Genomic DNA, 15,294 nt, shown 5'->3' on the forward strand with positions numbered 1-15,294 from the left:
TGGCATCGCCTGGTGTAATGAAGCTGCTGCCTTGCACTGTTCAGTGGAGTTTCTTCATAGTTCCCATGTGTAGGCTTGCACTAAAATTATCTTGCTTGCCATCAATGCCACAGAGAGAGAGTTTCTAATGAACTCTGGAGTTTTGCACAAGACACAGATGTTCTAGCACTCTCTGTGAAACATTACCCCAGACTTCCGCCAGATTCCATTTTTGTGACTGCGGCTGGGGAACAGAATCGCTGTATATCCCTCAGAGATGTGTTCGTATCACTCGGACCATTAAAAGTCACCCCATTGCCAGGCTTCCACATCCTTTCGGGATGTGACACTACTGGAAGGTTGGCTGGAAAGATCAAATTATCTTACTGGGAAGCATCTGAGTCAGCCTCTGAAGACTTTTTCCTTGCTCTGAAAGTGCTTGGAATGGTTGAGATAGACCCTGATTTGGTCATAAATGCACTGGAGGTGTTCATACACCAGGTTTACCATTTGAAGACCAACATTACAACACTTGCAGAGCTACATTTTCTAAGAAGCAGACAAACAGAGAAAAGTTGACAAGAAATGCATTTATACCCTCTAGCAAGAGGGTAAATTATCAAGCAATGGAATGGCTCCAGGATGGTCGAGTGCATCCAAAACTACCTTCCCCTGTCAGGCATAGATGGGTCTTGGAGGGTGGACTGATCACACCAGTTACATGTGAAATACCATGCGTTCCTGAATCAGCCCTTCAGGTAATAAAATGCTCATGTGGAAAGACCAAATGCTTAGCAACCTGGAAATATTTGGCTAGCAGCCTGCCTTGTACAGAGATGTGCAAGTGTAGCATGAAGGAGGAGGAGTGTGACAACGTGCCTAGCAGTGCCACCCTGGAAGGAGATGACACTGCTGATGACCTGATGAATAAATGTTTTCAGTCCTACACGTCAAGGCTAACTTTTTAGGGTTACCAAAGATCAGTGCCTTTTTTTATGTCAGACATGCGTCCCTGTGTTAAAGTATCATTAAAAAAGTTGAGTTGTAAATATTTTTTTGACTATATATCGATACAATTGTTCTAGGCGTCTCGTGTCCGTGGGAGAAAGGGCTTTCAAATGATATCCAACTCTTCACCCATTTCTGATGGTATATTATCAAAATTTCCACAGACCAGAGGACCTGAAGCTAGTGGCCAGCGTTTTCCCCCTTTCACACCACAGAGGGTAAAACCATTAAAATAATGATTCTGTAGATTTTTACGATTCAAATGACACCTCCCTTACTTTTCTATCACTAACTTGCCCGCGGAATGAGATTTTACTACATTGTGCTCCCAGACAAATTACCAAAGTGACTATGTAGGCCACTGCAACAGCCGTTTTGCACACAGATGTCGCTCACATGCCGCCTTAGGACACAAATCTGCAAGATATTGAGCACCCTGAACTCTTTTCTGAAATCAGTGAGAATTGAGGGTGCTCGTTACCTAGGTGGAGTTCAGCAGCACCTAGAAGGATCCATCCCTTCAGCACTGGGATCTATTTTATTAAGAGAGGAGATGTTCACCAGGACCGTGGGGCCATTCTCATAATTTCTGAGAATCCCAGGGCATCTTTAAATTCCACCCAGATGGCCACCAAACATGAACAAACAGAACCAGCAATGCTGTCAACTAAGGTGCTATGCAAACACATAAATAAGACCATTCCTGCCCCAGAGAGCTCAGTCTACACAAGGGGAAAAAGAGGGGTGGAACAGCACGGTAAGAGTAAAATGGAACCCATTATGCATAATAAATACTATCCCCAGGTCACCTCTTGCCTAGCCATTGTAAAACCTTAGATATGAGGAAAAAGGCAATTTCTATGTAACCTGACATTTAATACAAGATGATTAATAAATTTTAAGGCTAGAAGCGACCCCTATCGTTATCTGATCTGATCTCCATAGAACTAGAGGCTCTCTTTTAGAAAGGCAATTTAATTGGGTTGGATACTGCAATCCTTACTCAGCAAGTGGCATGGGCCCAAACAGGGCCAAACACTTCTAACTTCCAGTGAAGTGCCTGCACTTCTCAGGAAATGGCCTCTTGTCTGTGGAATGGAAAGTTTCACTGCAGAATTAAGCAGAAACCTGTCCATGCCTTGTCTCTCTCATTCCTTTTCAACAACAAACAGATAGGTTGGGGTTTTTTAAGTATTTTTCCAGTCGTCCCATCTCCTAGCCGCCAGATTTTTAACTCTCATGTCACTTCCCATTGACTATTTTCTAAGGCAAGATTTAAATATGTGACTTTACTGGTGAAATATTTACTTTTTCAGCAATGCCTTGAGGAAACCTAACAAATGTAGGAGAAATGTAAATTGCTCCTAAGCTGATTTTTATTTTCTCTGACATTCTCCAACAGAGTTTTCAGAACTTCCTGTAGAAAGCTGTGTGCTAGCAACTATAAAGGTTGTCATGTGAATTTGTCAGGAGGTGGGTCATAGTTTTTCTACATGGTAAACAAAAGATCGACTAATTTACCCTTTGCTGCTTGAACCACTTTCAGAGCCCATAGAAGGCTGAACTGGAGTTCTGGTGGCTTAGGATTGCCAGTGATATTTGCTGATATTACCTTAGAATCATGAATATATCGCATACTATACTTCTCTTGTACCCAGTGAAACTGTTTCTGTTTTGTGCAGTACTGGGCTTCCTAACTGTGCATTGCTTTAGGTAAGTGAATGTTCTTGAATAAATATCCATGCAATGACATGATAGATAATGAAATGTAACACTGACCGTCTGCTTTTCCTTTTATGGTGAATAAGGAATGTCATCTGAAGCCATTTTGGAGTTTCTAGTGAAGTAAGAAAAGGCACTGTTTTTAAGCATATTATGAAGTGACTGGCTTGAAAAAAATAATCCAGTCTAATAAATCTTACATGCCAAAATGTTGTAGTCACGTTGTGATGAAGTGAAAATCTGTTTGCAGTGCAGTTATTTACTATGTGTACCTCACAAGGGCATTTTGAGGATTATTAGATTTAAGCTTGATTTAGGGGTCAAAAGAAAATAGGCTAATATTTTATAGCTCTTCTACTATCTGAATATAATTGGTACTTGCCAGGGGATGGAGTATTAGATCATATAAGAGGTCTTTCCTTTTTTTACCTAGCTACTATGACCCTAAATTTCTCAACTGGTCTAATACCTTTTGGTCCTCATTTCATATAAACAAAACCCAGCACCTGGACTACATAGCTGGCTGATCATTTTCCCCTCTTTCTTTTTTACATGTAATATTGAATGCACAATATTAAAAATAATTTGCTATACAGGAGGGTCTACCTCACAGCTTAATTTTTTTTTGCATTTCTTGTGCTAGTGGAGGCTGGGGGCACTGATGGGGCAATTTGCTTCTTGATGGTGGGTTGTGTGGAGGAGGCATCTAACATCAGGCCCCCCAAACTCCTAAGGCCTTTAGGGAATAGCATTGGTAAGCTCTGCAGGAAACAGAAAAGCCAAGGAGAGACGATAGAATTACTGTGCTCCCTGGGAGTTCCTGGAACTCTTTTGTAGGTGAGAGAGGGCGCAGTTGTCAATCAACCCCAAATCAGGGCTTAGGCCTTCAAGACAAAATTGAGCTCTAAGTTTTAGAATAAAAAGTCCTTTGCAATGTTCTTGAAAAAAAATATGCACATTCTTTTAATCCATAGTTGAGAAAGTGCAATGTGCCCTTGGCTATAGATATTAATTTAAAACCAGTCTTCATACTTGGAAAAAAGATTTGTACAGTGTGGGTAAAATTCTGCTTCCAGATACACCAGTGTCAAGCCGGTGTAGTGAAGTCAGTGGAACTGCCTGGGATTCACAGCAGTATCGCTATGAGCAGACTTTGTCTCAGCACCTCTCCAAGAGAAGTGATTGGCATTTTTAACAAATCACCACCGGCAACTATAAATATTCTGCATTATTTATCTAAATCGTCATCTTGGTTGACTGACTTTTTGATTAACCACTGGTAAAATGAATTAATTTCATCTGTTTTGTCATTAAAGTCACTGGTGAGAATAAATGTACAGATGCCCTTGAGACTTTCAAATTACTGATAGAAAGACAGGGATTTTTAGTTTGCTATTAGTAGGTGTCATGGATCCACAAGCCATGCCAGGCCTCAGACCTTAACATAGACTCTTTAGGAGTATACTCTTCTTCGTGCTAGGCCCTGGATCTCCACTTTTGACTGGGTCGCAGACTTCAGCACTTTGTTTCTCACCATGACTCCTTCAACAGGTCTTAAAGAGCTTGGCTCCTGTTGGAGACTTACCCTCTTTGGAGCTGTGCAACCAGCAGATGTTTGCTGAGACTCAGGACAGATGTTTCCTAACAAGACACCTTTTATTAGACAACTGGAATGCAGTAATTTGTGTCCTCAGAGTAGAATGGAAAAGCAAAGCCTACATGCATGTGCAGGCTGGCAGCCCAAACTCTCTCTCGTGCCCAAACATCCAGGATTGACACATGCACCCCTCCAGCCCCACCAGCTAGCCCTGGACAGCAGGATTCTTACTGCAGTCTGCTCACACCTCAGTTCTTTGGTTCAAGCTCCAGTCACACCATTTCATGTTCTGCCCCCCTGGGCTGGCAGTCTTTACAAGTTAATGCCTGGTCGGTGGTCTTCTATTGTATCTTCAAGGTAACTCCATTCATATGATGACATACTCTTATCCACACTGACCTGCCTACTTGACTCCCACCCACTCACTCCATTTTCTGTTCTTCTGTCCCAGAAAACAGGTTTCAGAGTAACAGCCGTGTTAGTCTGTATTCGCAAAAAGAAAAGGAGTACTTGTGGCACCTTAGAGACTAACCAATTTATTAGAGCATAAGCTTTCGTGAGCTACAGCTCACTTCCTCAGATGCATATCGTGGAAACTGCAGCAGGCTTTATATATACACAGAGAATATGAAACAATACCTACTCCCACCCCACTGTCCTGCTGGTAATAGCTTATCTAAAGTGATCATCAGGTGGGCCATTTCCAGCACAAATCCAGGTTTTCTCACCCTCCACCCCCCCACACAAATTCACTCTCCTGCTGGTGATAGCCCATCCAAAGTGACAACTCTTTACACAATGTGTATGACAATCAAGTTGGGCTATTTCCTGCACAAATCCAGGTTTTCTCACATCCCCCCCCACCCCCATACACACACAAACTCACTCTCCTGCTGGTAATAGCTCATCCAAACTGACAAAATTAATAGTATCCAATTTGCAAATGAATTCCAATTCAGCAGTTTCTCGCTGGAGTCTGGATTTGAAGTTTTTTTGTTTTAAGATAGCGACCTTCATGTCTGTGATTGCGTGACCAGAGAGACTATTAATTTAGGCTTAAATAGAGACTTGGAGTGGCTAAGTCATTATGCAAGGTAGCCTGTTTCCTCTTGTTTTTTCCTACCCCTCCCCTCCCCCAGATGTTCTGGTTTAACTTGGATTTTAACTTGAAGAGTGGTCAGTTTGGATGAGCTATTACCAGCAGGAGAGTGAGTTTGTGTGTGTATGGGGGTGGGGGGGATGTGAGAAAACCTGGATTTGTGCAGGAAATAGCCCAACTTGATTGTCATGCACATTGTGTAAAGAGTTGTCACTTTGGATGGGCTATCACCAGCAGGAGAGTGAATTTGTGTGGGGGGGTGGAGGGTGAGAAAACCTGGATTTGTGCTGGAAATGGCCCACCTGATGATCACTTTAGATAAGCTATTACCAGCAGGACAGTGGGGTGGGAGGAGGTATTGTTTCATATTCTCTGTGTATATATAAAGCCTGCTGCAGTTTCCACGATATGCATCTGAGGAAGTGAGCTGTAGCTCACGAAAGCTTATGCTCTAATAAATTGGTTAGTCTCTAAGGTGCCACAAGTACTCCTTTTCTTTTTGTCCCAGAAAAGAAACTAACCCATTCTCACACACTGGTTAACAATATAAAAGTGAGTGGGGAAACTGAGACACACATACTTTTGCGAAAAATAATACCAACATTTCTCACAAATGGAAAGTACAGTAAAAGCTGCTTGGAGGACCATCAGCAACAGGCACTCCCATTGCTTTAAGCGACCCATGCAGTTTCCAGTGGAATTTTGTCCGGCCTTTAGATAAACAAGTCTGCTACAAAGTCAATTTTTGCTAATTCTTTAGGAGAGACCATGGTGTTTACAGTTACGATCCAGCTGCAGGATTTTTGTCAAGTCGTGATTGTATCATTAATTACCTTGTTTGAGACCATGGTGATGGGCATGATTTGAGAACCTGAATAGAACAGAGCAGTATGTTTGTGTGGTGATGTTTTACACTTAGATAATACCTTACCCTTTGACACTCAAATTAAAACATTATGGTCCTGATTCTGCTCTCAGTTATAACAGTGTAAATCAGGAGCTGCACAGTTGTATACCCAGTGTGAGATCGGTAGCCAACTCTGTATTTTGCATGAAAGATTTTAGTAGAGCACAACAAAGGGATTGTTTTAGTGTGGAGGGACAGAGAGAGAGAGACACACACACACACAGCCTCTGTTCCATTCTCCTAGCTTTGTAATCCTACACACTCAAGTTTGTATTCATTGTGAACATTTAGTGGTGAAAGGGAACCCCTCCTTCGGCTAAATGGAGTCAATGTGAGCCTAGCCAAAGGCAGATGGGCCCGATCAGTAAACAACCCTCCGCAGCCGATTGACTGTGTGCTTTCCAGCTGGTCATCGTGGAGCACCTGTGACCCCTGTCAAAAGAAAAGAGTGAGTATCAATGACCTTAATATGAAGCATGAGAAATACGAGAAACTAAAAGGCAAGACAGTCTTTCATAATATTGTCTCTGCAAAGACTCAGTGATGGAGTCACTCTTTCTGGCCCATGGCCCCTCACATCTCCTGCAGGGAGAATCTGCACAGGCAATGTGCAAGACCTACGTACCTCGGGAGCATCACAAGAGACCTCCTAGGGCTTAAGTGCACGTCTAGGCCTTGTGCTAGGCTTCCCTGCACAGGGATGAAATTCATGTCAGAGTTCCCGGCAAGTAACTCTTCTTTTTATTGGGACGTGTGGGGCTTGCAACCCTTTGCTTTGGAATTCCGGTTCACCTTTGTCAGCTCAATCCTGCAATTCTTTATCTAAACATAGCTACCATTGACTTCCATGGAAATTTGCTGCGGTAAGGGAGTGTAGGAACAGGCCATTAATTTTTCCTGTCTTGTATAAGAAGTAGCAAGTGATCATAGTCCTTTGGCGGGAGCATTCACACATAGGGCCAGTGACCACAGGGCTCCTGCAAGTTGCTAAGCACTCTCAGCAACTCTGGATTTGAATGGGAATTGAGGGCACACAACACCTCACGGGGCTGGGAGACTCTTTTCATTACCTGCCATTGAGCATTTTCTATATATGGAACAGCTTCAAACTAAGATCCTGTTCCTAATGAAGTCAATGGCAAAAATCCCATTGTTTTAAACAGTGCACAGGATCACTTGTTAACAGGTTAAGATAACCATTCTTAGAGTGGCTATCCCACGTCAGTCTTGCTTCAGCCCTTTGCAGTCGGAGTAATGATGCTCCAGCTGTGTAAGGAGTGAAGACTCTCAGTTACGAGTTTGTCTAGGAAATGGAAAAGGTGCAGAAGGATAATCTATTGGATGGATCAGAGAATTACCTCACGGGGTGTGGTCAGGAAAATATTGATAATGGTGTGGAAGGTTTAGTAAATACACAGATAGACAGAGAATAACAAGAGGTGTCATTACCAACTCTAATTGAAAGAAGGGAAATGCCATTGAACCCTTCCTTATTCTTTCCCACTCTGAGCAATTAGTCCTATTTAAACAAAATCTATCTTAATGACAAACTAAAAACTATATTTTTTATTCCAACACTACTAAGTGTGGAAAATCTTGTTTAATAAAATGAAAACTACCCCAAATTAATTTTTAAATTAGGTCCATTGCAAGAAAATCAAAATTCTGCCATATTTACTATTTTTCTTGGTGTTACTCCTATAGCAAATATGTCTCAATACAAGAAGTTTGTATTTTAATTTAGGAACCATAAAATTCATCCATTCTACACAGGTGAGTAAATGTTTTCTATGTCATTACAGTACAGATTTGCTCATGTGGAACGGCCTTCTCAGTTCAATGGAGACCTGTGTGACTACTCTGACAAAGAAACAGAAGATTGTGTTACAAACCGTCCTTGCAGAAATAAAGTTAGATGCGAAGGCTTTGTATGTGTGATTACAGGTAAGTTCTTGAATTGGGGGACACTCCTGCTCCTGTTGAAATTAATGACAGAACTCACAAGAGCTTTTTGCTTTTTTATGGGGTTTGCCTGAGTAAAGGTATACCAGGATGAGGCCCAAAGTGTATCAGCACTTACATCACATTTGCAAATGACTGTGATTTTAACTGTAATGTAGGCCAAGTTCCAGTCTGCCAATCTCGAGCATCTCTTTAAAATCCAGTTGTTTTGGAAAGTCGGAAATTAAAAAATAGTCTTGATAATAAAAGCTGCCATAAAAGTGGTTCAAAAAGTCAGATAGCAGCTGCAAAATATGTGCCCATGATTTTTACACATGCCTGAGATCATAAGGGAAAAGCTTTATATGGATTTGTTGTTGTAGTCGTGACAGTTCTGCCTACCCCATATAAATTACTGTTCTGTAGCATTCATTAGTTCTCTTTTCACAATCACATTGGTGGAACTGGTGGAGCCCTCTAAAGAGATTAAGGGAAATATAACGAGAGCTGGGTGAATAATTGAGTTTTCAGTTCGGCTGACTGGAAATAACAATTATTTGTTTTTTCTTGGCAAAATGAAAAACTGATTTTTTTTTTTATTTGGTCAAACCAAACATTTAGCCTTTCTGTGCCTCAGTTCCCCTTCCGTAAAATGAGAATAAAAGCACTTCCCTAGCTCACAAGAGTGTTGTGAGAATAAATACATCAAACATTGTGAAGTGTTTAAAGGCCTACTTATGAAAAGCATCATATAAGAGTGAGGTATTATTTTTATATAATTCATTAACATCTCAGTTGTAAGGATCTTATTATGGATGGAAAACACAGCATGAGAAAACAAAATTGTTCTGTCTCTGCCTTGATTCATAGAATTATTTTGAGGTCTCTGTAGAGCAATTATAATAATAAAAGAAATGATAGACACGCAGCCTTCATGTCTGTTATTTCTCTTATTAAGAACGTGTTGCCAGTATGCTCCTCTCTCATTTTAATTAATCCTGTCATTTAAAATGTCCCAAATTTGTTCATTGGAATTTCAAGTTATTTGTTCTTGTAATCGATCATATACGTAAGAAAATAATTATAATTATTTATTATTGGGGCTGGTGGAAAAATTTCCAAGGACATTTTTTTTTTCAGAAGAAAATTGGATTTTTGACTAAACAAAAATTTTTGCAGAAAATTTCTGCCCTAATCAAAAGCGTTTGATTTTTCCACTGGAAAAACAAACTAACTTAACTTTTTTTTCAGCTTGTATCCATTTTACACTTTTTAGCAGTTTTCAGACTTTTTTTAATGAAAAGTAGAAATTTCTAGGGCGGATAACGAAATATTTTCCAACCAGCTCTCATCAACATGTTGTATTCTATTAGTTTATAAGCTTTATGGGGTGACGACTGTGGCTTTGTAGTTTTTAATAATAAAAATGGTAAAGGACTTCTTAATTAAGCAATTTCAATGTTGCCTCTTAGGAAGATGCATTACACGGAGGTTGCTTTGCAATGGAGATGATGACTGTGGGGATCAGTCAGATGAAAAAAACTGTAAAAAGGTGTATAGAAAATGCAACCAGAAGATGGAGCAATATTGGGCAATAGAGAATCTGGCAAGAGGGTAAGTAGGCATCCTTTGCATAAACCAAACATAGCAAATTTAATTAAATGACTTCTTGAGAATGGAGACATATAGTAACCTGAAATGGTTAAAGTTCCCTGCACTTCCCTTTCAGATAAGGAAAATATGTTGATGTAGTCTCAGATTGCTAAATATTAAATTGTAAATGTTGTAACAATTGACGGGTCTTGGGTCCTGATCCAAAGCCCACTGGAAAAATTCATATTGACCCGAAAAGGTTTTCATTGGAACCTTAGTAAATAACAGTCACTGAGACCAAAAAACATCAGTGTGTGCAATGAACACACTAAATGAATTGTCTGGTTGTAATGCTCCACATGGCATAGGTAGTTAGCCTGCCAGTAGTCATGTGAAGGGAGCTGCTTTGTAGGGTAGTGTGTTCACTTATTCTCTTCTGGAAATGTGCCAATTGTGCCAAAGCTGGGTGGGTAGGTAGTGAACGACAAACCTTCTAAAACGTCTACAGATCATTGTTATTTGAACCATTGGACACCTGAGAAATCATGGATTTTGTTGTTGTGTGGGTTGAAGTCAAAGGAGTTACTCCAGATTTACATGGGTGTAATCGAGATCAGAATATGGCCTGATAACTACTCTATGTGTATGAAAAATTTCGCCTGGCCTCCAGGAGGCTGGGATGACACCTATTTAAATATCTGGCTCTGAAATAAAACACTGGGTGGGGATGTTGATATTTGAAAAGAAAATTAAATCATGATTAAATTATAGAATGGCCTGAATCAAAATCCTGTGTCCAAAGTGGGACACTTTCTCGGGGCACCTAGACCTATGGGTGACCTTGTTACCCCTCTGCTTTAGCAAAAGAGAGACTTGCTGGTGCTAAACTAGGTGAGAGCTCCCTGTCACCAGAGTCTGTTAGCCACCCCAGACAAACTTCTCAGGATTCTGCCAGGCCACACTTTGCCTTGCACGTAACACTTGGTGCACCCAAGTTCCCGAGTCCCTGGAAGAACATTCCTCTGGGGTATCCAGCCCATCATTTGACACTCACAGAGATTACGAAATTTGCTATCTGCAGAGAGACAGTGTACGCACCAGCTTGTTTGATTAAACCGAGTAGTCACACTTAATTTAATATTACAGCACTGAATTCTACTTCTGGTAAAACAAAGAGAAGTTTTTAGTAACAGCTGAGTAAGGGTAGTGGAAACAGAACTGGTTACAAATAAAACAAAAATATAAAGCACTGGGAAGAGATTAAACATACTGTGACAGGGTCGGGCCAGATGGCTATAGGAGAGTAATAGAAGGCAGATATATTAGCCCCAGGCTCAGTAGGTCCCTTTTCCCTGGGTAAGGTAACAGGGAAGGTTCGAGAACAATCAGGAACCTTCTCGAGACAATTAAGACGGGCTGATTAGAACACCTGCAGCCAATCAAGAAGCTGCTAGAATCAAGTAAGGCAGGCTAATCAGGGCACCTGGGTTTTAAAAAGGAGCTCACTTCAGTTTGTGGTGTGCATGTGAGGAGCTGGGAGCAAGAGGCACTAGGAGCTGAGAGTGAGAACACGGACTGTTGGAGGACTGAGGTGTACAAGCATTATCAGACACCAGGAGGAAGGTCCTGTGGTGAGGATAAAGAAGGTGTTGGGAGGAGGCCATGGGGAAGTAGCCCAGGGAGTTGTAGCTGTCACACAGCTGTTCCAGGAGGCACTCTGGACAGCTGCATTCGACAGGGCCCTGCGCTGGAACCCGGAGTAGAGGGCGGGCCCGGGTTCCCCCCAAATCCTCCCAACTCCTGGTCAGACACAGGAGGAGTCGACCTGGACTGTGAATTCAGAAAAACGATCAAGCTGAGGGCTGCCGTGAAGCTCCAAGGTGAGCAAATCCGCCAATAAGCGCAAGACCCACCAAGGTAGAGCAGGAACTTTGTCACAATACCTTTAGCCAGCTACAGTCTTTTGGCTAAAGCATTTTTCTCACCCTCAGTCCTTTTGCATACATTGCTGATTTTCAGTCAAATCGGGATCCACATTTTTCATTTTTCACTCCTCTCTGCCAGGAGTGTCCCTCAGTTCCTTTCCTCTTCCTTAGGCTCCAGAAAACCTTTGGAATGTATCCCTATGATGTGTACCCCCAGACAAAGTTGTTCTCCCCTGCTTTTTGCTCTTCAGTGTGCTGATGCCATATTGTCTTTCTCATTCTCCTGGCAACTTGCTTTTCCTGTTGTCTTTCAAATGAAGCTTGCTTTGTGTTGATTTGCACAATGCTAGCTAGACATTGGAGGCAGGCAGGTAAATAAACATTGCTTTGTCTGGGAAAAACTTGTTTATCTACCCTACCTGTTTACATGGTTCAAACCTATTTTTAGTACATACATACACCTTCTTGACTAATGACCATATGTACGTCTCGCAATGCTTATGATGACCAGTATGATATAAGCTTTCATTTGACACTCTAAACAACATTCTTTAGAGATAAATACTAGGACAGCAATTTGCTAGGTATAGTGAGTTTGTCAGGCCTGATAGGAGTTGCTGTTATGTGATAGTGAACTCTTTGTCAGTGGGCACTGAAGGGCTCTTAGGGTCACACAAACATCCTGGAGCATTGGACTGCTTAAAATCTGAATCTGGATTCAGATCTATATGTTGCAGTGGACCTCTACATTTGAAATGGATGGAAACAAAACTCCCAGGGTGAAATCCTGGCCCCATTTAAGCCAATGGATGTTTCGCCATCATCTTCAGAGGGCGCAAAATTTCACCCAAGAACTAAACAATCCTGAATTTTGGGGTGGTTGAATATGATCCAACTCTTATAGGATGATAACTGCCTTTAAGATCCTACTGTGGGAAAATAGTCCCCTAATCTCACTTCACATGCACCCCCCTAAAAATATTGCTTCATATTGTAAAAATCACATTAAAGGGAAAATGCTCATTTCTGTGCAACTCTCTGAAGATGTTACTGCTGTGTGTGTCATCACTGATGCTTCATACTGCTTCATACCGTAGTACAAATTAAAAAATAATTTGAACTCTTACAGAAACATGCCTCTCATCTCTTTGAAGCCACAATTGCTCAGTCATATAATTTTAGTGTACCTTCCCACTTTTCACTTTGTTCTAAGATTGAAGCTAATTTTAACAATTTCGGAGACCTTTTTATGCAACTTTTTGACTCCAAACTAAGGAAAGTGAGGACTAACAAAGACCTGGAGCACAACATAACAGTTATAGGTTCTGGGGATTTCCCAGTTTCATCGGTATTTTTTCTTTTGTGATTTTTCCTCTAGTGATGCTCACTGCTATTTAAACATGATCTCATTCAGATTAGCGCCATATCCTGAGACTGTGCACCACTGTCTAGATGAGATTCCACTGGGATTCACCCTTTGGTGATGGTGGTGAATAAGAGAGAACTCTTGGTCCCATCACCAAAAAAAAGCCATTCTCCCTACGTAAAAAGATTGTCAGACTGCATGTTTACTGTTTACAGATGGATTTAGGATCTAATCCAGTGCCTAGTGTATATTTTGCCCACCTCTGCCCCTTCTGCCATTCCTGAAAGAGCTACTCCAAATCCTTACTTTCCAGCACAATTTCAATTCCATGTACGTTTATTGGCTGGGTAAAGTATACAAATGTTGCTCGCACTGATGGTATGATGCCATAATGTCAGTCCCAGCTGACTGAATGTAATTCTTCTGTGGTTAATATTATCTTCAGCAATGTTTCAAAACATGACTCCCTCTTTCATTTGCTTGTTGGATGGGAAGGTTCTCCTAGACCACTTAGAGTGGATGATAGAAGATGGAAAGTTCTGATGACAGAATCCCTAGGCAACAAAATAGGCAGGCACAAAAGGAAATAGGGAAAAAACCTTGCCTTTCTTAGCCAAATTGTATATTTTGCTGCTACTTAAATTATAAACGTTATTTTTCACTGTTATGCCTCCTACACAGGTTAAATATCCTCACGAACAATCTGGAAGGTTTGGTTCTTGATCACAGGTACTATGCTGGGGGGTGTACTCCACATTATATTATGGATACCAGGTTTAGAAAACCATACAATGTAGAAAGCTACTCCCCAGAGGTAAGAATCAGATATTTTTTCTGCAAGCAAACTTTAATTAAATTTCCAATAGTTTTCAGTGCAGCGTGTCGACACATAACATTTTAATGAATTTCAAGAATTGGGGTCAAGTGGTTTAGGACTAAATTTTGACCTACTTTGAAAATATTAGGGAACATAATAAGTTATTGTTATATTCTAATAATCATGTATATGTTCTCTAAATGTCACAAATATGAAAAAGTAAAGTTTCTGTAATGAAGCCATCCAAAATTCTCAGCTAGGTTCTGTTGTTTCCTTGATTTGCTTGCAAGAAAGTGAACTAGATTTCAGAGATTCTCTATAATGATGCAGTACACAATGGGTGCCTGAAATAGTAATGCTCATAATATGAGGAAATCGATTATTAAATATAAAACTGTAGGGGAAGGAGAAAGGAATGATTCCAGTGTTCATCATGAAAGTGAAATATTTGTGTTCATGGTAACATGCAATGTGGGGCACTTTTACCATTGTTCGCTGTTGCACACAGCACAGACTTTATTTTGACTGAGTTGCATGTTCAGGGGAAGGATGATCTCATGGTCCAGGCAGAGGACTGGAAATCAGGGGATCTGGGCCCTAATTCTGGCTCTGCCAAAGATTTCTGATGTGAATTTTGGCAAATTCAGGTAGGGTTTGATCTTCTGCGCATTGAAGTCAATGGCAAAACTCCCAATGACTTTAACGGTGGGGGATCAGGGCCTTACTTTCTCTTTGCCTCAAAAACCTGATTCATAAAAGTGGTGTGAAAATACTGACATCCAAGGGGCAGTGTGAGGAAAGCACCGTGAGGTCCTCTGATAGAAAGGAAATGTGATGGGATGTGCCAACTCCACACTGGGCCTGAAGGGGTTAATGAGAATCTGAGGGCGCAATCAGCCTTGCCCTGCTACACCTGTCGTAAGTGTCAAAGCTGGAGGGAGGAGCTAAAAGGGTCGAACCAGGCTCAGTTAGGGGTAAACCAGGAAGGAGTGCAGACCTCTGGGTCTCTCTCAGTGAGAAGCCTGGCTGGAGTCAGGGAGCTGAGTTGGTGAGCTCACGCCAGGGTTCAGTATGCTGCTTGACGGATCTGCAGGGAGCATGAAGACTCCTGCTGAGTCAGTTGAGAAAACTCTCCTGCAGCAGAACCAGATGCTAAGAAGCTGTGCAGTGGGCCCGTGGACGAGGCCTGGGAAGAGTGGTACTGATACACTGGGAGCCAGGAAAGAGGTTGCAGCAAAGGCTGCAGACTGGGCAAGGCAGGAGGTGGTCCAGGGAGGCAGCCAGGGGTCTGTGTAGCGAGGCCTTGACTTCCTACTCAAGTCTGGACTCCAGGGGAGTGG

General features: G+C 41.5%; 1 protein-coding gene across 1 annotated transcript in view; it reads left to right on the forward strand.

The window, feature by feature from the left end:
- Nucleotides 1-2,504: 2,504 nt before the first annotated feature.
- Nucleotides 2,505-15,294, forward strand: part of C8B (complement C8 beta chain) — a 31,427-nt gene continuing 18,637 nt past the window's right edge. The window contains exons 1-5 of the mRNA XM_084637489.1: nt 2,505-2,700; nt 6,604-6,760; nt 8,115-8,256; nt 9,726-9,867; nt 13,819-13,951. Coding sequence (XP_084493615.1) covers nt 2,609-2,700; nt 6,604-6,760; nt 8,115-8,256; nt 9,726-9,867; nt 13,819-13,951 — 666 coding nt within the window. The 5' untranslated portion in view covers nt 2,505-2,608. The remainder of the gene's footprint in view (nt 2,701-6,603; nt 6,761-8,114; nt 8,257-9,725; nt 9,868-13,818; nt 13,952-15,294) is intronic.

This window comes from Lepidochelys olivacea (genome assembly GCF_965140295.1).
Source record: "Lepidochelys olivacea isolate rLepOli2 genome assembly, chromosome: 8".
Classification (NCBI taxonomy): Eukaryota; Metazoa; Chordata; order Testudines; family Cheloniidae; genus Lepidochelys; species Lepidochelys olivacea.